The sequence below is a fragment of the Chenopodium quinoa genome, unplaced genomic scaffold (genome assembly GCF_001683475.1).
Source record: "Chenopodium quinoa cultivar QQ74 unplaced genomic scaffold, ASM168347v1, whole genome shotgun sequence".
NCBI classification, from domain to species: domain Eukaryota; kingdom Viridiplantae; phylum Streptophyta; class Magnoliopsida; order Caryophyllales; family Amaranthaceae; genus Chenopodium; species Chenopodium quinoa.
The window spans coordinates 10,257,673-10,285,606 of NW_018743252.1; the positions used below are offsets into that span (position 1 = coordinate 10,257,673).

The 27,934-nt window shown below is 38.9% G+C and overlaps 4 protein-coding genes across 4 annotated transcripts; all 4 read right to left on the reverse strand.

Moving 5' to 3' along the window:
- Positions 1-142: 142 nt before the first annotated feature.
- Positions 143-5,550, reverse strand: LOC110735216. Its single transcript, XM_021915399.1, has 4 exons — positions 4,471-5,550; positions 2,764-3,336; positions 1,508-1,793; positions 143-604 (listed from the first exon to the last, which is right to left on the reverse strand). The coding sequence occupies exons 1-4, from the start codon at positions 5,146-5,148 to the stop codon at positions 579-581; spliced, it is 1,563 nt and encodes a 520-aa protein (XP_021771091.1). The 5' UTR covers positions 5,149-5,550; the 3' UTR covers positions 143-578.
- A 130-nt stretch (positions 5,551-5,680) lies between these two features.
- Positions 5,681-7,473, reverse strand: LOC110735217. The gene is made up of 2 exons (XM_021915400.1): positions 6,762-7,473; positions 5,681-6,494 (listed from the first exon to the last, which is right to left on the reverse strand). The coding sequence occupies exons 1-2, from the start codon at positions 7,311-7,313 to the stop codon at positions 5,838-5,840; spliced, it is 1,209 nt and encodes a 402-aa protein (XP_021771092.1). The 5' UTR covers positions 7,314-7,473; the 3' UTR covers positions 5,681-5,837.
- Positions 7,474-15,909: 8,436 nt separating this feature from the next.
- LOC110735218 lies at positions 15,910-23,110 on the reverse strand. The gene is made up of 2 exons (XM_021915401.1): positions 22,412-23,110; positions 15,910-16,618 (listed from the first exon to the last, which is right to left on the reverse strand). Exons 1-2 carry the CDS (start codon positions 23,015-23,017, stop codon positions 15,956-15,958), a joined length of 1,269 nt encoding a protein of 422 aa, XP_021771093.1. The 5' UTR covers positions 23,018-23,110; the 3' UTR covers positions 15,910-15,955.
- Positions 23,111-23,716: 606 nt separating this feature from the next.
- On the reverse strand, positions 23,717-27,564 carry LOC110735220. Its single transcript, XM_021915402.1, has 3 exons — positions 26,603-27,564; positions 24,763-24,864; positions 23,717-24,607 (listed from the first exon to the last, which is right to left on the reverse strand). The coding sequence occupies exons 1-3, from the start codon at positions 27,290-27,292 to the stop codon at positions 23,855-23,857; spliced, it is 1,545 nt and encodes a 514-aa protein (XP_021771094.1). The 5' UTR covers positions 27,293-27,564; the 3' UTR covers positions 23,717-23,854.
- Between the last annotated feature and the right edge of the window lie 370 nt (positions 27,565-27,934).

Consider the following 27,934-nt stretch of genomic DNA (forward strand, 5'->3'; position numbering starts at 1 on the left):
AAAGTGAACCAAACAACATTCAATAATTTATACATGTATTGAATTAAAGGTTTTTTTTTTTTATATGAGAAAAGGGATTAAAATAAGGAAGATTAAATGAAGTGACATGTGGCATTGGAGAAAAAAAAATGAAATGTACATGTGACATTATAGGGATGATGGTTTTTGTTTTTAAATACCAACAAGTATAGATAGCTAGCACAATTATTCACTAGCATTAAACATCAACTACAAAATTAAGTACAATGATTATGGTAAAACATGATCTATAATTCGTTTACAATGGTTGAAGGTACATAAACTAGTCTATAAACCAAATTTCTAACGGACTTATCTCTCATGCATCAAAGGCAAAACATTCAATTATACATCGCAATTTGAAGTCACGACCAATAAGTTGAAGAAATGCAAAACAAGCTGCCTTCCAAAGTAAATTCCATTAAGCTCCCAAGAACTTGATCCTGGTAGACCAAAAGGCTAGTTCCATTATATTTGGAGCTATGTACAAATTAAGCATCCTGTTCTTTAACCGCGTCTGTATATGCTTGGTAAAGTTGATTACGGAATTGGCAAGCCACTCAACTCAAGTCGAAATCTGCTGCAGCTGAAAATCGAAACCAACATCAATGTCTTTAGTCCTTCGGTATATATTTTTGAATTTTGATTCAATTTGAGACATGAGTTAATTGCTTCATTTAAGACATAGAAGCCAAAATGAATTCATTATTTTTGTTAAGGTTAGAAATTTGGTTTAAGTCAAATACAATCATTAAGAAAAAGGAAGGAAGCACCTTGCATGCCAACACTCTAGACAGCCAAATTCCAGCAACACATAACAGAAAATTTTGAATCATACTTATTAATACCAACTGTATTTAATTAAGACGATAAGCAAATAAACAAAATGATAAACCAATCAATTCTTCATAACTCTACAAGCCAAAAAAGAAAAACATCATTCAAAAGCACATGCAGTTTGATGAATGGAAGAGTTATACTGAACAAAAAAAAGCCACTAAAGTTGTGTTGCTGTGTATGCTTGCAATGCAAAGAGAGAGCCAGGAAGGCGCTCTCCCAACAAGAGCACAAAGGCTGTGATTAAGACTAAGGAATAATAATCTTGATCTTAGTTCAAGCAAATGCGACCCCATTTTTCAAAGATGTATGTCCTGTTTTCTATTCAATATGTTCCACTGCTTTCATACAATCCTGTTAATATGTTATATCACCAAAGTCTCAAATTTCTGATCACTAAGCACAACATGAAAGAAAATGGATGAAAAATGAGCACAACGCAACTCTAAACATGACTCATGTGAGGTGATCCAAACGATATCTTGGCAAAACATGAGTTAAACATGAAATTCACCAAGCACTATTGATCAACTCTACCTTTTATCATTAGTAGCTACTTCTTATAATCTAGTCAAGGAATGCAAGAATAGTCATTAACAGGGTAACAAATGCAAAACCTGATGAAAATGACAGTATAAAACCCTTAACTAACCTTTGGAAGATGATGGTACAACAAAAACATGCAATTTCACATGATTAGGAGGAAGAGCCAGCCGCATTGGATAGAGCTTTCCATTCAAAGGACTGCGCGAGCATAATGTAACCTCTGTTAACCCTGTCTCTTCCTCTAACATCTGAGTAAGCTCCTGAACTCCACTCCCTTTGAAATCTACTGAGCGTTCTCCCTCTTCATCAACAATATTTCCATCATCATCCACAACATTATAATGTATAACACGGCCTTCATTTATCACACCCGAAGTACTAAATTCAGCAGGCTGCAAAAGTGTAAATGGATGGAAAAAAAGTCTTAAACATTATATTGTCTTAGGCATGTAATTTCAAAATATCCAGTTTTACAAAAACATGAAACAATTAAAAATGCACAATGAATATAGAATTGATCACATCACACCTTTTTTTTTTCTTTTTTTTTTTTGATAATGACTCCATTTGTACATTGTCCAGTTTCAATTTGACTCATAAATCAAGGTAATGATGATTGAATGCACTAATTTTTTTTCTTATTAATGTTTGGTTTTCAATGAAATGATGACTGGACTGGACTGAGCTGAGCTGAACTGAATTGAACTGAAATGAATATTTTATAAGAGAAGGAAATTAGGAGCTGAGCTGAACTGAATTTCAACGTATAAGAACATCATAACAGGCCCTAAGACATGTAATTTAAAGAGAAATTCAACCTTTTTACTTAATGAATTTAACCTTAATCATTCCAAAACACCCCACTTGTAAGTCATTATGTCAATGTATCAACATTGGTTGCTTAATTAATGATACAATATCACTTGTTACCTTTCAAAGTTTCTATAATTATGCAATAACTTTTTGTTTTGAAGGGAATTATGCAATAAGAGGCACATTACCTTATTGACCACTTCGTATTAAATCAAAAGAAGCAGAAAATTATCATTTTAAGAAAATTGAAATGGTGTTAGATATAATAGAACGAACATTAAAGGAAAAAGCAATATAGTGAGACATTAAATCAAGCCCATGTCACCTAAACACTTAAGATCCCAAACCATCCAATAAAAAGAGTATTTTGTGGGTGTCAACTTTTATAAAATTTAGGATTTTAAATCTTTTCAACATCATTACCTTTGCGGCTCTCTCCACACCCTAACAAAATAAAACAAATCAATTATGCATAACCGTAATTTTTTAAAAAAAAATCATAATATCGCGGCCATTAAAAACACAATCCAATGTTAAAACAAAACTTACCCCAGAAAAAGAAGTGAGAAAAGTAGAAGCATCAAACTGAGACTCACACCTCTCCAACTTACTATCAACATCCTCAACATCTTTAACAACTTGTTGCACAACATCATAAACCTCTAAAACCTCAATCTCCCACAATATCCAATCCTGCGTATGACTCCTACTAGGAACATCATGCGTTATCGAGTTTCGCCACGGCGGTAACCCGCCATTCGCCCTTAAAAAATTACCGTACCTCGTCTTCAACTTCACCTGCATTCCGTCCCTCATAGGCTCCCATTCGATAGACGAATCGAGCCGTCTCGGTAAAGTTTGTTTCACCTTCTTACCTGTAACACCTAGCAAAAACTCGTCGTCTGTTGCTGTTAAATATTTGTCGTAACAGCCTTTAAATCTTACAAGATCGACACCTTCCACCGATTTTACATACTCGACTGTCCATCGTGCGTACTTTGACCCCCCGTGACGGTCTTGGCAGACGGACTCCCCGTCGTCTTCGGCGATTAAGTACTTGTCGTTGTGGCTGCGTAGACGCACTGTTTTTGCATTTTGAAATAACTCCATTCCAGTACTACTCTGTTTTTTCCAAAAAAAACAATCAAAACTATAATAATACCAATAATACCAAATTTGCTGTTGTAGGATTAATTGTATAAACAACCAAAAAATTTATTCTATGATAGCTGAAGATGGTGAAATGGGTGGTAATTTGTGATTTAAATGCAAAATTTGATTCAATTTGTGATTTTTTAATTGACTTGAAATGGGTCTTTTTCAGATTGAACAAAATTTTCTGGGAAATTGAGTTGAAATTTGGAGATTTGATGATGGTTGTTGGGATGTGATTTTTCAACGGTCAGAAGACTGCATAAACCTCGAATTAATCAACAGCAAATTTATCAGGTGAAATGGGCTTTTTTTATCATCTAATTTTATAGAATAAACTGCAAAATTCAACCTAATTGATTTTTTTTTCCTTGATTGAAATGTGTTTTTTTTTGTTTTTTTGGATTGAATAGAATATCTGGGGTTTTGAGTAGAGAATTGTTTTGGATATGAGAATATGATCTGGTGTTTTAACGGTCAATAGAAAATTGGTTGGGGTAGATTTAGAAAAAGGGGAAATTACTTTTTAGTGACAGTTAGAAGTGGATGTAACGATTGCTTAAATTTGCCGTAATTAAAAGGGAATTTCATATGCATTTGCTGGCAATTTCTGTTTTTTAGTTTTTTTTTTTTTTGTCTTGGTCGACAACACGTAAACGCGTATCAGATTCAATTATTGGATCACCTAAACTGAAATTAGCCAGAGAAAAAAAAAAAAAAAAATTCTAATTCTGAAGCTGTGGTTTTAGTTAGGAGTATTAGTTTATCTGAATTATTGAGTACGACTGTACGAGTATTAACGATGTTTTTTTTACTTTCGAGATCATTTTTTACTTTCGAGATCTTTACTGTATTGTGAAATTAGATTCATATTCAATCGTGTTTGTACTTTTCATATGTGCTGGTTATGTTTGGAATCATAGAATAATTAAGATTATCATGGAAGATTATATGATTTAGTCATTGACTTTTGGGTGAGATTGTATTGTTGAGCCTTTGATAGTAGCAGACTGTAGAACGAACAAATAAAAATGACCCAAGTAAAGATGAAAAAAAATGGAACAAAATATTCGATTTTGAAACAAAAACCAAACAAACGCGCACCTTGTAAGCAACAACAGAAGCAGAAGATGTAGATGAGCCTGATGATACTGATGACTGTCGTGACTGATCACTTTCGTCTTCAACAGATGATCTAGAACTATTATACCAAGTTGCATTATCAGCGAGTGAATAAGAAGTCTTGTTATATTCGATACCCTTATTAGTATGGAATAAGGTCTTGGAATTCCTTGGCCAAGAACATTTACCATAATCAACAATTGCTACATCATCATCTAGAATATCCACTACCCAAATCACCCAATCTTGTGTGGCTTTCCTCTCGGGTACATCCACTGTCACCGTGTTCCTCCAAGGTGGAGTCCCTGCGTTGGCTCTGAGGAACTTCCCCGTTATTGGGGACTGCAGCTTGACATAAAAATCTTCACCTATGGGCTGCCATTGTACTGACAGATTGCTGTCTGTCTGCGCGGTCTGCAGTGCCTTCTTTCCTGTCCAGCCCAACAGGAAGGGCTCCTCTGAGGCGGTCAGGAACTTGTCATAGCAGCTCCGAAGGCGGATAGTGTTGGGCTTGTCTTGGACTACCTCGACTATCCAACGGGCCTGCCTAGTGTTCCCGTGTTTGCTCTGCTTGACTGACTCACCATCTGACCCTGCTATCAGGTACTTGTTGTGATGGCTTCTGAGCCTAATGAATTTTGCTTTGATGAAAAACTCCATAAAAAGTTGGAGCTGAGTTTTGATGAGCTTCTTTTATATTATGATTGCTTAATTAAGTGGTGGAGCAGTTACTAGGAAAAAAAAATGGAATGATTCTTGCTTACCTTCAATTTGTCAAAAAAAGAATTGTCACTTGGAATAAAGTTGGCTCGTTGAGAAGCTTTGTACTTCTGATTAAGCAAACTGGTGGATTAGTCTTCTAGCACTACCATTTCAACACCGTGTCAACAAATATTGTTAAAATTGAGGACTATGAACTCCTATTTTATTAGGTCAACCACATCATTTATAAAAGTCATGCATGGTATTGGTACTGGTAAATAGCATTAGCAATTTACAAATTCAAGGATTTGCCCAGTTGTTTACGTTATTGTGTTGCCTCTTTGTCCTCCACGGTCTTTTTACCAAGTTATGAGTTAGCCATGTTTATTCGGTCTTATTGTTTGGTTTGTATGCTTCAATGTGAACATGATTGTATTGGTATTACAATGTAGAATTCAAAGACAAACTTGCATAGGAAAATATAATAGAATGAACAATGATGGAAAGTACTACTATCTTTGCTATCAATATGTACAAAAGAAGGTATGATGTAGAAATAGGAACAAAGAATGGTCTAATATAATCAGAAGCATGAAAATATTGATCCCTACTGCCTTCTGCACAGACGCATAGGCCAAATTGAACCGTCAATCAGCAAGAAACATTGTTTTAATCTTCACCCAATCTTCCTCTACTCTTTCCAGCATTCTGCTGGCCTCAGTTCTCCTCACTTGCCAAGTTCGTTCCTCTTTTCTCATCTCCTCGAGTTTCTGGCTTTTCTGTCCCATTCTTGATATCAGCTCTTCAGCATCAGCCGAATTGTCAGCTTGGGCTTTCTCCAAGTCCATAATGATATTTTCAACTTCTTCAAGTTGCTTCACCAACTCGTCTTTTGCATTTCTTGCAGTTTGTAACTCATCCTGAAATGTCTCTAGCTCACGAGCTTGAGCAGCATCCCTCTTAAGCTCAGCCATAATCTCCGATTTTCTAGTAGAGAATCTAGTGTATTTGATCAAATCTTGGGTGGCTGAAATATGTTCATTCTGCATCACCTTAAGTTGCCCTAGTAAATTGATTAGGTCACCAGGGATTCTGCCTTGGGATTTTGCATCAGCAATAAACACCTTTACGACCCTTTCCAGCTTTTCGCCTCTTTGTGAAGTTAGGATGGTATGGAAATCCAGATCTTTTAGCTCTTTAAGGGTTTTCTTAGCCATTTCGACTTCTACTTGATGAATGTGTTCTGAGTTAGATTTAGCTGGACTTGCTCCTGTGCCTTCAAGTTCATCTTCAAAGGCAGAATACTGTGTTTAGGAAAACGAACACATTATCAGTTTCATTTAAAACATGATTACATGATCAGCAGAGAAAATTAGCTCAATTGAACCACCCCTCATTTCGAAAATGATATTACATTTGGATTACTCTATCAGATTATAGAGGGAAAACTAGTTAGATAATAATACTGGGAATTAAGAAGTTGACAGAAATAATCATGTGTTTCTGATCCTGACTGTTTCCGAAAACTGTGTTTTTCATTGAAACAGAAGAAGAGAAGAAGAATAACTCACCGTAGATTTATGATCTCCTATATCACTCGACATGGAAGAAACATTGCTTTCCCTACTGTCCTCTATAGAACAATCATCAGCCACTCCCGAAAACTGATAATCGATCTCAACTATATCGACGATCCACAGGATCATGTTATCAGTGACAGCCCAATTTCCGGGTTCATCATGGGTTACAGTATTCCTCCAGGGAGGCATCCTTGGGTTAGCCCTTAGATAGCTCCCTTTATGGCTTTTCAGTTTGATATAAGGCCCTTCTTTGATTGGCTCCCACTCTAAAATGGGACCGTGGCTGATCGTCTGCAAGACCTTTTTTCCTGTCATTCCTAGCAGAAATGGATCGTCAGACGCGGTTAAGTACCTGTAACTCCAGCCGCTTCTGATGCGGATCACATTTTCCTTCCCTTCAACAAGCTCATAGACCCAACGGGCTCTGCTCGAGGACTTATCACGGCTCTGCCTGACTCGTTCCTCGTCTTCATCGGCTACCAAGTACTTGTTGTGGTGGCTGCATTTTAGCCGAAACACCTTTGCCCTCTGTAACAAATCCATTTTTCATGAAAGGTGTGTTCTATTGTTCACTATTTTGAGCTATGATTTGGAGAAGGGAAGAAGGAAACATCAGGAAAGATTTGGTCAGACTGACTTTGTCAGCAAACATTAAAACAAATTTTAACGCGTGATTATATAATGTGTTCAGATTATGGAGTACCACACACGTTTTTGATGAATAAAAAAGGTACTTTTCTTTCAAATCCTTATGACTTTTTCTTCCCTTTTTATAGTTAAACAATCTTGGATTGATAATGGATCTTATTCCAATTAAGCAAGATTAAACATTTTATCTAATGTACGCGTTTAATTAGCTGTACAGGTTAATCATACAGTTGTAATAATTAAACATAATAATTGTAAGCTGACACGATTAAACATTTATTTTCTATAAATACATAAAGTTACATTAGGATCAACTGGATTATTCTCTGGCTTCAGATATGCAGATTAGAATTGGCAAGGATTGTACTGGAACTACAGTTTCGTGTCGAATTAAACTGTACTTAGCAAGCTTATTAACTACGGCGTATGGAAGATTAAAAAAAGTGAGAATTATTGTTTGAATTTCATGTAGAAAATGAGAAAATGTAGATTGATATCAAAATGTATGGTATAATCAAATGTAATGTTTTCAAACCGGTGCAAAATTGTAATCAGACATCAGGAAACGAATTTTTAGCCTTTCCCCAATCTTTCTCAACTCTTTCCAGCAATTTCTCAGCCTCATTTTTCCTAACTCGCCATGATATCTCCTTGCTTTCCATTTCCTTAAGCCCCTCGCTCTTCTGTTTTATTCTAGATATTAGCTCTTCAACTTCTACCATACTGTCAGACCGTGCTTTCTCAACTTTTCTGATGGCATTTTCAGTCTCCTCGAGTTGCTTCAATAACTCCTTTCTTTTGGCTCTTGTGTTTACTATTGTGTTGTTGACATTGACCTCCAAATCCTATAGCTCACGAGCCTTAGCTGCATCCTTTTTGAGCTCATCCCTGATCTCTAATCTTTTTGTAGAGAATGTTGAATGCTCGACCAATATTTGAGAGGCCGATTCATGGTCATTCTTCATGGACTTGAGTTGCTCTTGAATGTTGACAAGTTTGCTAGGGATTTTACCTCGGCATATAGATTTTGCATCAGCAATGAGCACATCAACCGCTTTTTCAAGCTTCTTGTCCTGTCCCAAAGACAAGATGGTACAAAATTCTGCATTCTTCAGTTGCTCAAAGGTTTTCTTAGCCCTCTTAAGTGGTTGAACACCTTCAGAGGCAGATTGGGCAGAATACTCAGACACAATGCTTGATTTTGCACCATTTGTTGAGCTGACTTTGGCAGAATGCTAAGATGAACATAAACCCAAAAATGTAGCAGTAGTTAGTCTCCAATTAAAAATATAACCCCGGAAACTTAAGATTTTGCATTCAAGTAACAACAGTAATAAAAAGGAACCAATAGAGAAAACATGTTCACTGATGATCCCATTTAAAACTAAACGAAGCTCATTAGCAATGTACATGTAATTTTTTTATGAAGAGTAACTCTTTAACATAGTCAAGTTTGGTCATTAGGTAATCGGCTTCAATATCAACCTATACAGAATATTAGGTGCTCTGAACAGAATGCACGCTGTACTAGTAACTAGTTGTGTAACTAATTATCAATGTAATGTAGCTAAGCACTACGGCGCTACAAGGGATGACCTGAAATGATCAGAAATTTTAGGGGATAAACAGGAAAGATACCTTTGAAGAGGAACTCACATCTGTAACAGCAGTCTCATCTTGATCAAAGCTACTCATAGGTGAAAGATATGCAGGACTTGAGACTTCCTGACGCGCTACATTGCTGGAAAATGAAGCAGTATCAATCCCCTTAACCTCTTCTGTTGTTGAACAATCACCGTTTTCTATCCTTGATGACTGATAATCAATCTCGACTATATCAACAATCCACAGTGTCATGTTCTCAGTGCCTGTCCAATGACCAGGCTCATCATGGGTGACCGAATTCCTCCAAGGAGGAGGACCTCGGTTAGCCCTTAAGAAACTTCCTGTATGACTTTTAAGTTTAATGTAAGAGCCTTCTTTGATAGGTTCCCACTCTATAGCCGGACCCTGAGTAATCGTCTGTGCAACCTTTTTTCCTGTCATTCCCAATAGAAACGGATCTTCAGTCGCAGCCAAGTACCTCCAGCTGCAACAGCTCCTGAGACGGATGAGTTTAGCTTCCCCACAACAAGCTCGTAGGTCCAACGAGCATTATTGGAGAATTTATCATGACTTTGTTTGATGGTTTCCTCATCTTTGTGAGTTATCAGGTACTTGCTTTGGCCACTGCGCTTTAGCCGGAACACTTTTGCTCTCTGGAAGAATTCCATTTTCTGTAAGGAAAGTATAGTTTAAGTTTGGGCTTTGATTAGAAGAGAAGGAAGGTAAAGCATTGGAAAGGATCTGGTCAAGTTGACTTTATGGTCTTTGTCAATGGGCTTCATAAGGTACTTATTATTGAGGGAAAAAAAGTATATGAAAGAAACAAACATTGAGTTTTGTTATTTTATTAGCAGCTACATTGGATGATACTGTAACATTTTTATTTATTTTTTCTTTTGATTTATTGGAGGTAAAATAAGTGATGTAGACGAGGTTTGATCCCATACCTTGTTACGGATACTAAATGCTAAATATAGGTTCAAGTGCAGGTCTTTGTTTACGATTGGGATGTCCTCAATCACACAGCTATAGCTAACAAGTGTAAGGATTAAAGTGTTCAACTAACTTGCAATCAACCCACAATAGCAATGAACAAACAAGCATAACAATCAAGAACAACTTTGAAGGAATTAAAGCAAGTAAAAGGAAGACAATGTTACCGTGGGAAAACCCGAGAACCGGGAGAAAAAACCCACCCTTGCACTATGGAGTAATATTGATGATGAATGAACTCAAGAATTACAAGCATGAATTGTATAGAATTCAAATGCTCCTCACAAACCCTCTCAAAACCTCTCTATGTGTTTAAATGTTTGTGAATACTCAACAAAGAGGCTTAGAAAAGGTATATATAGTCTAGGTAGAAAAATACAATCTAACGGCTAAGATTAAAGCAAATCGCACAAGCCGAAAACGAAGCGACGAAATAGGGAGCAGGGAGGTTCGGCCAAACCTACCCAGAGTTCGGTCGAACCTGGGATGGTTCGGTCGAACCTCCTTGGGTTTGGTCACTCCTCCTCTAGAAATGAAAACTGGTGCACCTACTGACTTAAAACCGGGTTCGACCGAACTTTTCACAAGTTTGGTCGAACCTTAACAATAAGGCAGCTTCTATGCAATCTCCTTATGTCTCCATGTATTTATCTATCTCCACACTAATCCTAACAATCTCCCACTTGGAGATAGGATCAAACATGCACCATAGACTACCACATACACACTCCTTCCTCAAGAACACTTAATACATTCATCAAAACAATTTCACCATAGCACAACACTCCTTCAAATTAATGATGGAGTCCAATTGAGGTCCTACACAACCTCAATTTGTCACTAGAAACAGCTTTAGTGAGCATATCCGCCGGATTCTTTGAACCGGCAATCTTCCTCAAACACATCGTGCCATCCTTCACCAAACTCCTAGTATAGTGATAACGCCTCTTGATGTGTTTAGTGCGATAATGAAACATAGGATTCTTAGCCAATTGAACCGCACTTTGGCTATCACTATACAACGCACAAACATCTTGTTTCATGCCCATTTCTTCAAGGAAACCCTTCAACCATTCCATCTCCTTTCCCGCTTCCGACATAGCCACATACTCGGCTTCCGTCGTAGACATAGAGACACACTTTTGGAGCTTGCTCATCCAACTAATGGCCGTACCACCAATAGTATACACATACCCCGAAGTGCTTTTGCTTGAATCATAACATCCTCCAAAATCGGCATCAACAAAACCTTCCAAAACAACTCTATTTCTCCTAAAGCAAAGAGCCATACTTGAAGTACCCAACAAATACCTCAATATCCACTTCACGGCTTCCCAATGTCTCTCACCCGGATTTGACATGAACCTACTCACAACTCCCACTGCATGAGCAATGTCGGGCCTCGTGCAAATCATAGCATACATCATGCTACCAACGGCCGAAGCATAAGGAACAATGGCCATTTTGTCCTTCTCTTCCCTTGTCTTTGGGCAATCCTCCTTAGTCAACTTGAGCTCACTTGAAAGAGGTGAGCTTCGAGGCTTTGCATCAATCATGTTAAATCTTTTAAGCACCTTCTTGACATACTCCTCTTGAGATAACTTCAACACACCCGTTGAGCTATCCCTAGAAATTATCATGCCAAGTATTTGCTTGGCCTCACCCAAGTCTTTCATCTCAAATCTTCTTGACAACTTCTTTTTCAAGTCATTGACAATTTCCATACTAGTTCCCGCAATCAACATATCATCAACATACAAAAGCAAGTAGATATAGCCATTGTCATACCTTTGAAAGTAGCAACAATGGTCACCTTCCGCTCTCACGAAACCATTGCCTAGCATGAAATTGTCAAACTTCTTGTACCATTGTCTAGGAGCTTGTTTCAACCCATATAGACTCCGTTTAAGCTTGCACACCAAGTTCTCTTGACCCGGAACTTGAAACCCTTCCGGTTGCTTCATGTAGATTTCCTCCTCCAAATCACTATGTAAAAACACGGTTTTTACATCCATTTGCTCAAGAAATAAGTCCTCCGAAACCACTATAGCCAACAAGATCCTTATAGTGGTTAGCTTCACAACCGGAGCAAAGATCTCATGATAATCAATGCCCTCCTTTTGTGAAAAACCTTTCACCACAAGTCTTGCCTTGTACCGAATTGTACCATCCGGTTCTTCTTTCTTTCGAAAGATCCACTTGCACAAAAGTGCTCTCTTGCCCTTAGGCAACTCAACCAGCACCCAAGTGTTGTTTTTCTCCAATGAAGACATCTCATCTTCCATTGCTTGCTCCCACTTCAACGAGTCACCCATGCCCATTGCCTCTTTATAACATTCCGGCTCACCGGAATCCGTCAACAACAAATAATGCAAGGATGGAGAATATCGGTGTGGTGGCTTGATTGTTCTTGATGATCTCCTCACCGTTGGTGGTGTAGGTGGCTCTCCATGAACCACAACGGGCTCACCCATAACTACTCGCTCATCCGTTTCCAAGTGATCATCATCATCCGAATCACTTGAATCCGAATCCACCGGAACATGAGCACCATGTTGAGGAGATGCTTGTTGAATTTGCACCTCAACTTCTACCTGTTCAACTTCCTTATCACTTCTAACCTTACCATCTAGCTCAACAAAATCCCGCTCATCTTCAATTGATTCTTTCTCAACGGATTTCCCACCAAAGTTCTCTTTGTACAAAGAGCTCTCATCAAAAGTGATGTCACAATGCCTAACAATCTTTCGATTCTTAGGATCCCACAATCTATAACCATATTTCTCACATCCATACCCGATGAAGTAACATTTGATGGCTTTTGGGTCTAGCTTGTCTCTCTTTTCGGATTGCAAATAGGCCACACAACCAAAGGTCTTCAAGTGAGTGTAGGACACCTCCTTACCACTCCACTCCTCTTCCGGTATCTTGAATTCCAAAGGTATCGAAGGTCCACGGTTTATCAAGTAAGCCGCGGTACTAACGGCATCCGCCCAAAAACATTTTGGGAGGCCCGCAAACAACCTCATACACCTCGCCCTCTCAAGTAAGATCCTATTCATCCGTTCCGCTACCCCATTTTGGCGAGGTTTACCGGGAATGGTCCTCTCCAAAACAATGTCATGCTCCTTACAAATGTTTTTGTAAGCTTCCAACTCATACTCTCCTCCATTGTCGGACTTGATTGCCTTAATCTTCTTGCCCGAAACATTTTCAACCTCCGCCTTCCAAGTCTTGAACTTCTCATTCACTTCTGACTTGTGCTTCATGAAATATACCCATACTTTCCGGGTTGAATCATCAATGAAAGTGACAAAATAGTGAGAACCACCAAGGGACTTGATGGGGTATGGGCCCCAAACATCCGTGTGCACAAGTTCTAGCTTCTCCTTCTTCAAGGACCGTTTGGTTTTTGTGAAAGACACCTTCTTTTGTTTCCCAAAAACACATGTCTCACAAAATTTCATGTCGATTGATTTCAACCCCGACAACTTACCCTTTGAAGCTAGCAATTTCATCCCTTTCTCACTCATGCGACCAAGCCGAGTATGCCAAAGCTTAGTCTCATCATTTGCGGTTGTAGCAATCATGCTTTTACACCCTAAGGTAGTGTACAATGTGTCGGTCTTCGTGCCCCGAGCCACCACCATAGCTCCCTTTGACACCTTCCAAGTACCTTCACCAAACATGGTTCTAAAACCGCTTGAGTCTAGTTGACCCACCGAAATCAAATTTTTCCTTAGCTTAGGTATGTACCTAACATCTTCAAGCTTCCATGAGCTCCCACTTGAAGTCTTGATCATAACATCTCCCTTCCCCACAATATCCAACGGTTCATCATCCGCAAGGTACACCTTTCCAAACTTGCCACTCTTGAAGTTTTGGAAAATCTCCTTACATGGAGAAGAATGAAATGAAGCTCCCGAATCAAGGATCCAAGACTCAATGGGACTATCAACACTCAAGATCAATGCATCACCGATTTCATCGCTTGATGCCAAGCTAACCGATGAACTAGCATCATCGTAGTTCTTGTGGTTTGAACCACCCTTCTTCTTGGGATTAGGACATTCCCTCTTAGTATGCCCTTTCACACCACAACCCCAACACACAATGTTCACCTTCCCTTTCGACTTACTCCTCCCTCTAGACTTCGATCTTCCTCTTTGAGCACCTCTTTGTTGTCTTCCACGTCCCCTACCTTCACTAGAATAAGCACCACCCGATGACTCACCCGAGTTCTTCCTTCTCAAGCTCTCACTCAAGATTAAGTCCCTCACATCATCACACTTCAACTTCGACTTTCCGGAAGAGTTGCTAATGGCGGCTACAACGGTATCCCAACTTCTAGGCAACGATGACAACAAGATCAAGGCCCTCACTTCATCATCAAACTTAATCTCAACCGAAGCTAGTTGAGAGATTATTGAATTGAATTCATTTATATGTTCGGGGGCGGAACCACTATCATTCATCTCAATTTCAAACAAACGACGCATCAAGAACACCTTGTTCATAGCCGATGGCTTCTCATACATATTGGACAATGCTTTGATCACACCAACCATCGTTGTCACATCTTTGACATTGTAAGCAACACTCTTAGCCAATGTCAATCTAATCACTCCAAGGGCTTGTCTATCCAATACTTTCCACTCCTCTTCCTTCATACCCGATGGTTTACTAGTAAGGGGCAAATATAGGTTCTTTTGATACAAATAGTCCTCTATTTGCATCTTCCAAAACCCAAAATCCTTCCCATCAAACTTCTCAATTCTCAACTTGCCTTCTTCCATTGCAAATCAAACACACAAAGTTCACAATAGGTTTTCAACAAAAAAGAATGCAACTTGACACCCAAGACTCAAACTTTGAACACCTAAAGTTCCAAACTTTGAAACTCAATCACAATTTCAAGTTTAACACAAACCCTAAATCATCAAAACACCAAAGATTCAACCTTGGCTCTGATACCAATTGTAAGGATTAAAGTGTTCAACTAACTTGCAATCAACCCACAATAGCAATGAACAAACAAGCATAACAATCAAGAACAACTTTGAAGGAATTAAAGCAAGTAAAAGGAAGACAATGTTACCGTGGGAAAACCCGAGAACCGGGAGAAAAAAACCCACCCTTGCACTATGGAGTAATATTGATGATGAATGAACTCAAGAATTACAAGCATGAATTGTATAGAATTCAAATGCTCCTCACAAACCCTCTCAAAACCTCTCTATGTGTTTAAATGTTTGTGAATACTCAACAAAGAGGCTTAGAAAAGGTATATATAGTCTAGGTAGAAAAATACAATCTAACGGCTAAGATTAAAGCAAATCGCACAAGCCGAAAACGAAGCGACGAAATAGGGAGCAGGGAGGTTCGGCCGAACCTACCCAGAGTTCGGTCGAACCTGGGGTGGTTCGGTCGAACCTCCTTGGGTTTGGTAACTCCTCCTCTAGAAATGAAAACTGGTGCACCTACTGACTTAAAACCGGGTTCGACCGAACTTTTCACAAGTTTGGTCGAACCTTAACAATAAGGCAGCTTCTATGCAATCTCCTTATGTCTCCATGTATTTATCTATCTCCACACTAATCCTAACAACAAGTTGCAAGCAGTGATCATAAACCGTTGGCAACTTAATTAAATGTTGTAGTTGCAATAATTTGAATATGAGTATATGTCATTATGTTTAATCACTTTGATATAATTTTAGATGTGAAAGTTTAATTCAAGTTGACACAATTCCACAACTTCTCTGAGTTATGAGTTTGAAAAAGTCATATACAGTACAAAATATTAGTGTATATTAACCAGATTATAATAAGCTCAGAACTTCTTAATGCTGAAATGTTTGAGAATTTTTTTTCAAGAGTTGTATGCTTACAATGTTTTCAAATTGTAATTAATTAATCATTAAAGCAAGTAAGTAGTGCCTAAATTAATTGAACATTTTTAAACAAGCTCTTAATCTTAACCCATTCTTTCTCAACTCTTTCTAATTTTCTTTCAGCATCAACTTTCCTTGCTTGCCATGATTCCTCCTTTGCTTCCATCTCCTCTAGTCTCTCATTTTTCTTCGCTATTCGTGATCTGAGCAATTCCACAGCCTTGATGCTGCTTTCTGTTTCTTGTAATTCCATCAACAACTCCTCTTTGTTAGCTCTTGGATTTACATACTCGTCGCTGAACCATTTGTCAAGAGTGGCCTCTAACACACAAGCCTTGGCCACATCCTTATCAACCTCGGCCTTGATCTCCAATATTTTACTGTCAAATGTAGCATACTCTACTAGATCCTGAGTGGCCAAGTCATGGTCATTTTTCATGGTCTTAAGTTGCTCTTGTATAGTTTCTTGTCGCGATGTTTTATTATCAGCAGCAAGTATACCTACCCCCTTTTCTAGCTCTTTGTATAGTCCTAAAGATAAGATGCCATGATAGTCCATGTCCATCAGCTCTTTGAGAGATTGTTTAGCCATATGAATTTCTGATTTGAGAACGCGTTCTGTATCTGATGTTGTTCGTTCTGTTACAACATAAACTTTATCGTCTAGGCCATCTAACATAGACCTTAAGTTGCTGAAGGAGATCGAATGCTGAGTTTAGGAACATAACATAAACCCAAAACCCAAAAAAGGCCACAAAAAAAAAAAAAAATGAGTATTCTATATTGGTATAAGCATTGATTTAAATCAGAAAATTTGGTAAAAAAAAAGTTCTGATTATATGAATTTTAGGCCTTTTATTTGTTCTACTATATCAAATTTCATAAAGCTTAAAGCATTTTAGCTTAATTAGATGTTTCTGATTCTAATAATGAAGCTATTATAATTTGAAAGAAATGAAAGGAAAAATAGCAGAACAAAAATTATAGGAAGTGTTGTGCGACAGCGGAAGCAAAGGTCGAAAACAAACAAGAAAACAATAAAGAAATTCAATGCAAACAATAAGAACAACACCAAGAATTTACGTGGTTCACTATCGATGTGATAGCTACGTCCACGGGCACCGAGATCGAATGATTTCACTATAAACTGCAAAGATTACAAAGATGATTCTTGTATTTCTCAAGAACGGCTCTCACTCTGTCTCTCTTAACCCTAATACTGATATTAGGGAGGTTTTATATTAATCCCTAATTAAAAGATACTTGGGCAAAAAGATAATAAAATAAGATAACCTAAAACCGCAAAATCCGCGTTCCGTATTTTTCCTTCTCCGCCCGGTCAGACCGGGCAAGGTCTGCCCGATCGGGCGCGAGAAGAAAACTCCATACGAATGCTTCAACGTATCCAACCCCCACCGCCCGGTCAGACCGGGCAAGGTCTGCCCGATCGGGCGAAGGCTCGCCCGGTCGGGCGAAGGCTCGCCCGGTCGGGCGCGAGAGCAGCTTCTTCAACGAATTTGCCAGGCACCTCTTCTTCTTCCGCCCGGTCAGACCGGGCAATGTCCGCCCGATCGGGCGGACAAAGCTACGAAGTACGAGTCACCTAATATACTTATCAACAATCTCCACCTTGACGAGAACTCGTAGTCAGCAAACGACCCCATCAAGACATAGTGAAAAAACATCTCAAGCCAAACCCGATGCAGGACTCATGCATAAGCCATACATCCCGATAAGTCTTCAACCAAGACCCATCACATACTCGTCTCCAAGTATAACAACTCATAATGCTCCACCTGCATCACAAGCCCCGGGCAAGCTCCACCTTAATGCCAACACACCTACACCAGGAGCTCCCCAACTTCGCCCCTCAGGGCCTACTACATCACGTAGTAATCAATATTTAACAAGTCTAAGCAATGTTTAAACTTGCTAAACGGAACAGGCTTAGTGAAGAAATCAGCCGGGTTGTCAGCAGTCCCAATCTTCTTCACCTTAATCCTCTTGTCAGTACGTAAGAAATGATACCTGACATCAATGTGCTTCGTCCGATCATGGTGTACTTGATCTTTAGCTAAGCAAATCGCACTTAGACTATCACAATACACTGTAGCAAAATCCTGTGCAATACCCAGTTCACCTACTAGGCCTTTGAGCCAAATAGACTCTTTAGCTGCAGAAGTTAAAGCCATATACTCAGCTTCAGTAGTTGACAACGTAACTGATGACTGCAATGTAGACTTCCAACTAACCACAGAACCACCCAAAGTGAACACATAACCAGTCACAGACCTCCTGGTATCCACATCAGCTGCATAATCAGAATCACTGTACCCAGTGACCAAGCATTCCTTACCATTCCCGTACACAAGACCAATATCAGCTGTCCCTCTCAGGTAGCGAAAAATCCTTTTCACCCCTTGCCAGTGTTCCCTCCCAGGTCGAGCCATAAACCTGCTTACAACACTAACAGCATGCGCAATATCCGGCCTAGTACAGACCATAGCATACATCAAACAACCAACCGCGTTTTCATATGGAACTCTAGACATATAAGACAACTCCTCCTCTGATTGAGGTGACATAGACAAAGACAACTTACAACTAACAGTAGTTGGCGTACTTATAGGCTTCGATTTTTCCATCCCAAAACGAGACAGAATCTTTTCAATGTAGCTTTTCTGAGTCAAGAAAAGCTTACCTCTAGCCCGATCCCTGTAGATCTCCATACCCAAAATCTTCCTAGCTGCACCCAAGTCTTTCATGTCAAACTCCGAGTTAAGCATCTCCTTTAATCTTTTGTACCACTGTCGGGGGGATTGCTTAAGTCCATACAATGACTTTAGCAATCTGCAGGCATAGTGTTCCTTTCCAGGAGCTTCGAATCCTTCGGGCTGCTTCATCAGAATCTCCTCCTCCAAATCGCCATGAAGGAAGGCCGTTTTAACATCCAACTGCTCCAGCTCAAGATCAAAATGTGCTACAATTGACAATAACACACGGATAGAAGTATGTCGAACCACAGGTGAGAATATCTCAACAAAGTCAACCCCTTCTACCTGACTGAACCCCTTAGCAACTAGCCTAGCCTTAAAACGTATTTGCTCAGTTTCCGACAACCCTTCTTTCTTCTTGTAAATCCATTTACAACCCACAAGCTTCCTCCCTTCCGGTACCTTTACCAGTTCCCACACTCTGTTCTTGTAAAGAGACTGCATCTCTTCACCCATTGCGGCAAGCCATTGCGCAGACTCACTACAACTAATTGCTTGTTTATATGTGGCAGGTTCAAATGACTCTACATCATCAGCTACACTCAATGCATAACCTGTCATCGCATCAACACAGCAATTTCTTCCCTCCATCTCTTCAATCAATCTAACAGGCTTCTTGATAACTCGTTTAGGCATCTCAAGAATGGTGTCAGGTTGACTAGATGACCCCTGATTAGATTGCTCCACCTCATCCCCAGAGTTAGAATGAGTAGGAGTAATCTCAGGTTCAGGAGTACCCGGCACTGGAACATCAGCATCATCATCAATATATTGTACCCGAGGTAAATCAGCAATGGTAGACTGATGTACCTCAAGTACCCCATCTGTCTGTAATAAATTGTCTCCTTCCCTTCTCAAATCTGAAATCTCTGCATTTTTAATTGAATACATGGTGTTTTCATCGAAAGTAACATCCCTACTAAGAATGACCCGACCCTCCGAAGGTGAAAAAATTCTAAACCCCTTCACACCATCCCCGTACCCAACAAAACACCCCTTCTTGGCTCGTGGATCCAGCTTACCCTCAATAACATGATAATAAGCAACACAACCAAAAATCTTCAAATTCGAAAAATTAGGCAACTTACCACTCCAGATCTCAAACGGAATCTTGGAATCAATTCCAGAATGAGGACCCCTATTAATGACATAACAAGCTGTTAACACAGCTTCACTCCAGTACCTCCTCCCAAGCCCTGCATTAGAGAGCATGCATCGAACTCTCTCTAGCAGTGTCTGATTAACCCGTTCTGCTACACCGTTCTGCTGTGGTGTCTTCCTGACAGTATGATGCCGACCTATACCCTCATCTGCACAGAACTGATTAAACTCGTCTTTGCAAAACTCTAGCCCATTGTCCGTTCGTAGCTTCTTGATCTTCCTTCCTTGTCGATTTTCCACCAAAGCTTTCCATTGCTTGAAAACTTTGAAGGCCTCATCCTTTGACTTAAGCAACCTAAGCCATGTGTATCGGGACTTGTCATCAACAAATGACACAAAATAGTGGTAACCTCCCATACCTTCAACTCTAGATGGACCCCAGCAATCTGAATGGATGTAATCGAGCACTGCATCAGTAATGTGAGCACCCTTGCTGAACTTTGACCTGTGTTTCTTACCAAACACACAATGCTCACAAAATTCAAGGTTGGCAACCTTGACCCCGGATAGAAGACCCCTCTTGGACAATAGCTGCATCCCCTTCTCCCCCATATGACCAAGCCTCATGTGCCAAATCTTAGTCATCTCCTGGTGAGATACAGATGCGCAAACCGCAGAACTAGGCAGTGTAACACCCTCAAAAACATAGAGGGTGTTCCTTTTGATACCCTTAAGTACCAACTCAGAACCTCTGAAAATACACAACTCCCCATCTGAAAACACACCATTGTACCCCAAGTCATCCAGGGTACCCAATGAAATCAGATTCTTTCCTAAAGCAGGAACATGCCGTACATTAGTCAAAGTTAACCTCCGCCCATCAACAGTCCTCAACCTCATGGAACCAATACCTGTGACCTTACATGGAGCATTGTTACCGACTATAACCATGCCCCCATTGCGAGGTTCATATGTATCAAACCAATCTCGACGTGGACACATATGGAACGAACACCCTGAATCTAGAACCCAGTTATCAGATAAATCATCAGACCTAGCAGAACTGACTAATGCTAAATCTTCCTCTGAATTATAGCTCTCATTCGGTTTCTCTTCAACTACAGCAGCCTGGGACTTGTTTTTCCTCACCGGACAATTATTCCTAAAGTGACCCGGTTCTTTACAGTAATAACATGTTTTAGTAGTAGTTTTACTAGATCCATCCTTGCCGTTTCCAGCACCCGACCCAGCATTGTTCCCCTTGTTAAACCCCTTATTCTTTTTAGACTTTCCGGACTTAACAAATAACCCACTACCATTATCCCCATTATCACTCGTAGCTTTCATTCTGAGTTCCCTAGTATGAAGTGCTGCCTTCACTTCTTCTAAGGTTATAGAATCCTTACCAACAACAAAAGACTCTACAAAATTCTCAAAGCTAGACGGTAGAGATACAAGTAAAATCAACGCAGCATCCTCATCATCAATTTTAACATCTAAATTACGTAAATCAAGCAAAATAGAGTTAAGTTTTTCTAGATGTTCCCGTAAGGAAGTACCTGACTGCATCCGGAGGCTAAACAACCGCTGTTTCAGTAATAATTTGTTGGTCAACGACTTAGTCATATACAATGACTCCAGCTTCAGCCACAATCCAGCCGCCGTTTCCTGATCAGCAACCTCCGTGATGATTTGATCATCAAGACTAAGTAATATGGTAGAGTGTGCCTTCTCTTCCATAACTTCTAACTGCGAGTCAGTCGGTCCGTCTCCTGACTCCGAAGTAGTACTCTTTGGAGCCAACGGACGCCATATCTGCTGTTGTTTTAACAGAGCCTTCATCTTAATTTGCCATAGCCCGAAACTATTTTTCCCGGTAAACTTCTCAATTCTTATTGTTGAATCTCCTGCCATTGTTATCTTCAAGAAACTCTCCAAGGATTGAACCTGAGCTCTGATACCAATTGTTGTGCGACAGCGGAAGCAAAGGTCGAAAACAAACAAGAAAACAATAAAGAAATTCAATGCAAACAATAAGAACAACACCAAGAATTTACGTGGTTCACTATCGATGTGATAGCTACGTCCACGGGCACCGAGATCGAATGATTTCACTATAAACTGCAAAGATTACAAAGATGATTCTTGTATTTCTCAAGAACGGCTCTCACTCTGTCTCTCTTAACCCTAATACTGATATTAGGGAGGTTTTATATTAATCCCTAATTAAAAGATACTTGGGCAAAAAGATAATAAAATAAGATAACCTAAAACCGCAAAATCCGCGTTCCGTATTTTTCCTTCTCCGCCCGGTCAGACCGGGCAAGGTCTGCCCGATCGGGCGCGAGAAGAAAACTCCATACGAATGCTTCAACGTATCCAACCCCCACCGCCCGGTCAGACCGGGCAAGGTCTGCCCGATCGGGCGAAGGCTCGCCCGGTCGGGCGAAGGCTCGCCCGGTCGGGCGCGAGAGCAGCTTCTTCAACGAATTTGCCAGGCACCTCTTCTTCTTCCGCCCGGTCAGACCGGGCAATGTCCGCCCGATCGGGCGGACAAAGCTACGAAGTACGAGTCACCTAATATACTTATCAACAGGAAGAAACAGAGTTTTGATCTTTGAACATACCTCTAATGAAGCAGCCGGATTCGTAGAAGGGCCATCATCCTCAATTGACAAAGTAGAGCAGCTTGAAAAAGATTTATGATCCACTGCATTACTTAACCGAGAAGGAACAGCATTTCCCTTAAAGGATTTTGAATCACCATTAGTTGACTTATGATCGATTTCGAGGATATCAACAATCCACAGGATCATGTTCTCAGATGCAGTCCAATGACCAGGCAGATCATGTGTAATGGTGTTCCTCCAAGGGGGAAGTCCTTTGTTTGACCTTAAGAAAGTTCCGGTATGACTTCTGAGTTTGATGTAAGGCCCTTCTTTGATTGGTTCCCATTCGACTGTGGCACCGAGCCAAGGTCTTTGTGCAACACGCTTTCCTGTCATTCCAAGCAGGAAAGGCTCTTCAGACGCGGCTAAGTATTTCCAGCTGTTGCAGCTCCTGATGCGGATGACATTAGTCTTTCCCTCAACAGGCTCGAATGACCAACGTGTGTATTTTGAGGAGCTGTCGCGAGTTTGCTTGACTGTATCTTCATCTTGATCGGCTATCAGGTACTTGCTCTGGTTGCTGGTTTTTAGCCGAAAGACCTTTGTTCTTTGGAAGAACTCCATTTTTCAAAATGGTGCACAAGGGGTAAAGGAATAAGTCTTTTGTGTTGATCATGGCTTTTAGACTTAGTTTAGAAGGAAAAAGGAGGAAAATTATGGGAAAGTTCTATACATGAAAACGACCGTGGTGCTTTGGTTGATCATATTGTCAAAATTGAGGACTCTTTCTCCAATAACTAATTATTCTAGATTATTTCTGTGCTGCATCAGATTGCATATGCTTTTTGTGAAAAACAAAACTTTGTCAAAAGGTGAAACTTTTCAATTTTGTCATTGGATGTCGAGCAGCTTAGCTGGTTAAAGTCTAGATAAGTAGCACCCAAGACCTGAGATCAAATTCTATACACATCATCAACTATTGTGGTTACCCATGCGCCGTAAATAGAATTACAGTAGCTAACGAATGGTAACTACATACGGAGTTGTAGGTAGTACTAAACTTTTCTAGCATGGTAGGGTTGCATAACTCATAACTCATAACCATCATGTACAAATAAATTTGTTTGAAGCAAGCATGATTACGACTTCTCTAATTGTACGGACTATGAATTTTATAAGCCTTAATACAATATTAAAATTGTTGGATGTTGGCTAATTATGTAACTAATGCTATATTTCATGAAGATAAAGATACTGATGGCATAATATCCTCCTAGGATCGTGCCACTAATGTAATGGCTGTATTCATCGCAATCATGATTTGTTTTATAAAATAGACAAATTAATGATGTAGGAAATGTATGTTACTGACTATTATTTTATCTTAGTACAAAAATTTATAATACATGGTTTGACAAAATTTAATTTTTCACATAATTTGGCACCAAATGAAAGGCAGAATCAAACATCTTGGAGTAAACTCTTCATTTTTTTCCATTCTTCCTCTACACTCTCCAATTTATTTTCGGCTTCAACTTTCTTCGCTTGCCATGATTTCTCATTCTTTTCCATCTCCCTAAGGCTTTGACTATTTTCCCCTATTCTTGAAATAAGTTCTTCAATGTCAACTGCGTTATCAGCCTGAGTTTTTTCTGCAGCCTTGATTCGACTGTCAACTTCCTCGAGTTGCTTCAGTATGTTATCCCTCTTGGCTCTTGCTGTCGCGAGCATTTTGCTAAAGCCATCTTCTATAGTCTCCAACTCGTGAGCCTTAGCAGCATCTTTCTTGAGTTCGGCCTTGACCTCTAATCTCCTAGTGCAGAATGTTGTGTACTCATTCAATTCTTGGCAGGCTAATTCGCGGTCATTTCTCATGGACTTGAGCTTATTTCTGAGGTTGGTGAGGTCCTTAAGGATGGTTTGGTCGCGGTATGAGACTTTTGCATCAGCAATAAGGATACTGATGGACTTGTCCATTTTCTTGTCTCTCCCAGAAGATAACACAGTTTCAAAATCCATGTTGTTCAACTCTTTCAGAGTTTGTTTTGCCATCTTAACTTCTAGTTGGTGAGGGTGGTGATTAGAGGCATATTCTACTGAAGTCTCTGAATCAGCATCTACTTTTGTATCGTCTTCTTCTTCTTCTTCCGTGCCATCGAGTAAGTCTTGCAGGCCATCTAACATGGATTTGAGCTTGTTGAAAGAACCGGAATGCTGTACACAACACCACAAAAAAAAAAAAAAAAAAAAAAAAAAAAAAAAAAAAACACACACACACACACAGGATGAGTTTGTTGTTTGATTTGAATTGAGACAGAGCAGTAGTAGTGCTTGGTAAGACTAGTAACAAGAAAAGTGTTTTAAAGTACCTTGGACTCATCGCGTATGTTTTGAACATGGGGCGATACTCGGGTGGGTGTATGTGTATCTGATGCTGTGGGACTTGCCCTTGGACTTGGAGTTGCAGAAACCTGTTAGCATATGCAAAGTAAACTCAATAATCAGACTTCAAAACTTTAGGTCATTACATTAGCAGGAAGGCAAAATTAAGGTGGTTTATGACAGTGAATCAGTGGTACATTGATGCAGCCTTGCAGGGTAGTAAGGAACTTCTTAGTGGCTTGAGCCAGTTTCATCAATTAATAAGCTTTAGTGTTTAATGACATGTTCAGATTCCGTTATTGTTTGAGGATAGTAATGACGGACCCTAAAAATTCGAGTCCTTCACTCATCTCAACTCAAGCCAAATTTATCCGCTAACACTTAGCACTAAAGGATATGGAGTAAAAGATAAGGTCAATTTCCACCCCCAAGAAACTCGACTAGAAGAATTGAAACGTGTGTTATTTAATAGTCATTTGTATTTGCTACCTTGAAAGATTAAAAAAAAAAAAAAAAAACTCTTCTACCATCCAAAATTATGACAAAAACAAGCTCAATCCAAAACTAGCTAGCAACTATTATGTCACATTATTATCCAAATTTGGTTTACACTTTACATCATGTTCTTTTCCTACTTTAATTAGTAGCTTTCCACTTACCAACTACTATTTAATACATGCACCAAAAGAAAACTTAATACGACCAAGTCACCCATTTGTCATTCATCAAAACTTCCCATTGAGAATAATTCATCATGAGATATTTTCAATTGATAACTATTAGGGACAATAATAAGCTAGTGAGCCCCACATACAATTAGTTGCTTTTATTTTATGTTTTGATCTATTTCTTATTATATTGTAAGTTTGACAAGTTCTAATTTAATACTATGTAATCTACTTCCTTAATCAGTAAATTTATTTCGTGTTTGAATAGTAATTGTCTTGTAAAATAAATCAAAATAAGAAGGAAAAAAAAAATTAGGGACGGGGAATAATAATCAGTAAATTTATTTTGTGTTTGAGTAAGATTAAAGACCATAATAACTAGAGCTTAATTAGTCCACTATATCTTATGCTTTGTTTATCTACACCTAATTTTTCTCCCTCCTTTATTTTCTTACATCATTATTCTTAACTACTTTTCAGACCAAACGTACTAGTTTCTTCTTGCTACAAAGACTAAATTCTCAATCTTTTTACCTAATCAAAATCTTGGAAGAAATTTCTTTCAAAAAAAAAAATCTTGGAAGAAACAACATATTAACACTTAGCTTGTAACTTTGTACAATATGATGCAAACATATTATACTCCTAATATATTTTGCTTCATCTTACACTATATATTGATATTAAATTGTCAATATCTAATACTCCCTAAGACATGGATGGATTGAGTATGTCGTCACAGGCTCCTAGCTTGATAAAAAAAAATAAAAAATAAAAAATGTTACTTCCTAAACGGCTATTGAATCCAAAAGTGTACAAGAACCCGAAATAAAAGTGTTACGGAGTATTCTATAATAATCCCTTGATACTCTTTTTGTTCTATAATAAAGTATTTTCTCCTTAGTATGTTCATTATTATTTTGTCTAAATTGATTATTCTAAATTGTACAATCACAATGTCATAGGGCTAAATTAATTCCCTTTAATTGTGTCACACTCAAATTATACCTCCAAAGTCAACATTGTAATATTGTACAAGAATTTAATTAACTTCACTAATTAGAGGTAATGCACACATGATTTTCCATTGAAAATGAAATTTATAATAAAAAATAACAATAAAATTAAAAAATTTGACTAAATAATTGGACCCACTAACCTCAGAATTAGAACGAACAGATCTAGCAGACTTAGGTGTAGAACTTGCCACAGGAGATCCAACCTCATGAAAATCATTAGCCACTTCCTCCATTATTATTGTTGAAGCATAAGAAGAATTCCTTGACAAAGAGCCATGATCCTCTACATTGCACCCTACTAAATCTTCAACTACACCCTTTTTATCTTCAACCTCATCCATTGATTTATAGTCAACCTCATCCATTGATTTATAGTCAACCTCAACAACATCAACAGTCCAAAAAATCCAATCTTGAGTAGCACTTCTAGAAGGAACATCATGTGTTACGGAATTATTCCATGGAGGTACCCCTCCGTTACCTCTAAGGAAGTTTCCGTTGCGAGTTCTTAGCTTCACAACGGAACCTTCCTTAATAGGCTCCCACTCGACCGTTGAGTCGAGTCGGAGCCTAGGGGATGATTGTAGGACACGCTTACCCGTCCATCCAAGGAGAAATGGCTCCTCGGATGCGGTTAAGTATTTCCAACTATTACAATTTTTTAAACGTATTACATTTGGTTTTCCTTCGATTGGCTCTACCGTCCAACGCGCGTTCTTTGATGAGCCGCTACGGGTTTGCTTGACGGCCTCCTCGTCTTCGGAGGCCGTCAAGTACTTGTTGTGTTGGCTACGGAGACGAACCACTTTGGCTTTCTTGAAAAATTCCATTGTGTGTGTTTTTGGTTGTTTACTTGGTGTTGTTGAAGAGGATGTGAGGGTAGAATTGAAAATAATGGAAGGTTGATTTTTATATGAAATAATTTTCCCCCCTATTTTTGAGGTGGGGTCCTTTGATTTGTGGGTTGGAAGGAACGAGGGAAAGAAGTGTTTATTGTCAAAGGGTAATTTAGTCAAAGTACATTTACTCGGTTTTGTATGTTTTTTCTTCGTTATTAAGAAATTGAATGAAACTAATTTTAGTCGACAAGAGAGAAGTGCCAAGTTGATTACCTAGTTACCTCCTAAATATTTTAGGTTTTTTCTTTAATAAAATTTGGGTGTTTTTGTCATATGATTAATTATGGTAACATATGATATTATGGTGTGATATATATTTGGTTAAATTTATCTAGGTACATTGACTTGATCAAATTTGTTTAATTTACAAGCCTGTAAATTAAACTGTGTTCAAATGTACGTGATAGTCCTTAATCAAACTCATCATAAAGAATAATATTTTTGAGAAGTAAATTATAGTTTCAATAACTTTTTGCACCTATAGCTTTAGTGAGAAGCACGGATTAGAATTAAATTTTATGATTATAGCCTATTATGAGATGTAAGATTACCATTGAGACAACATATACTAAT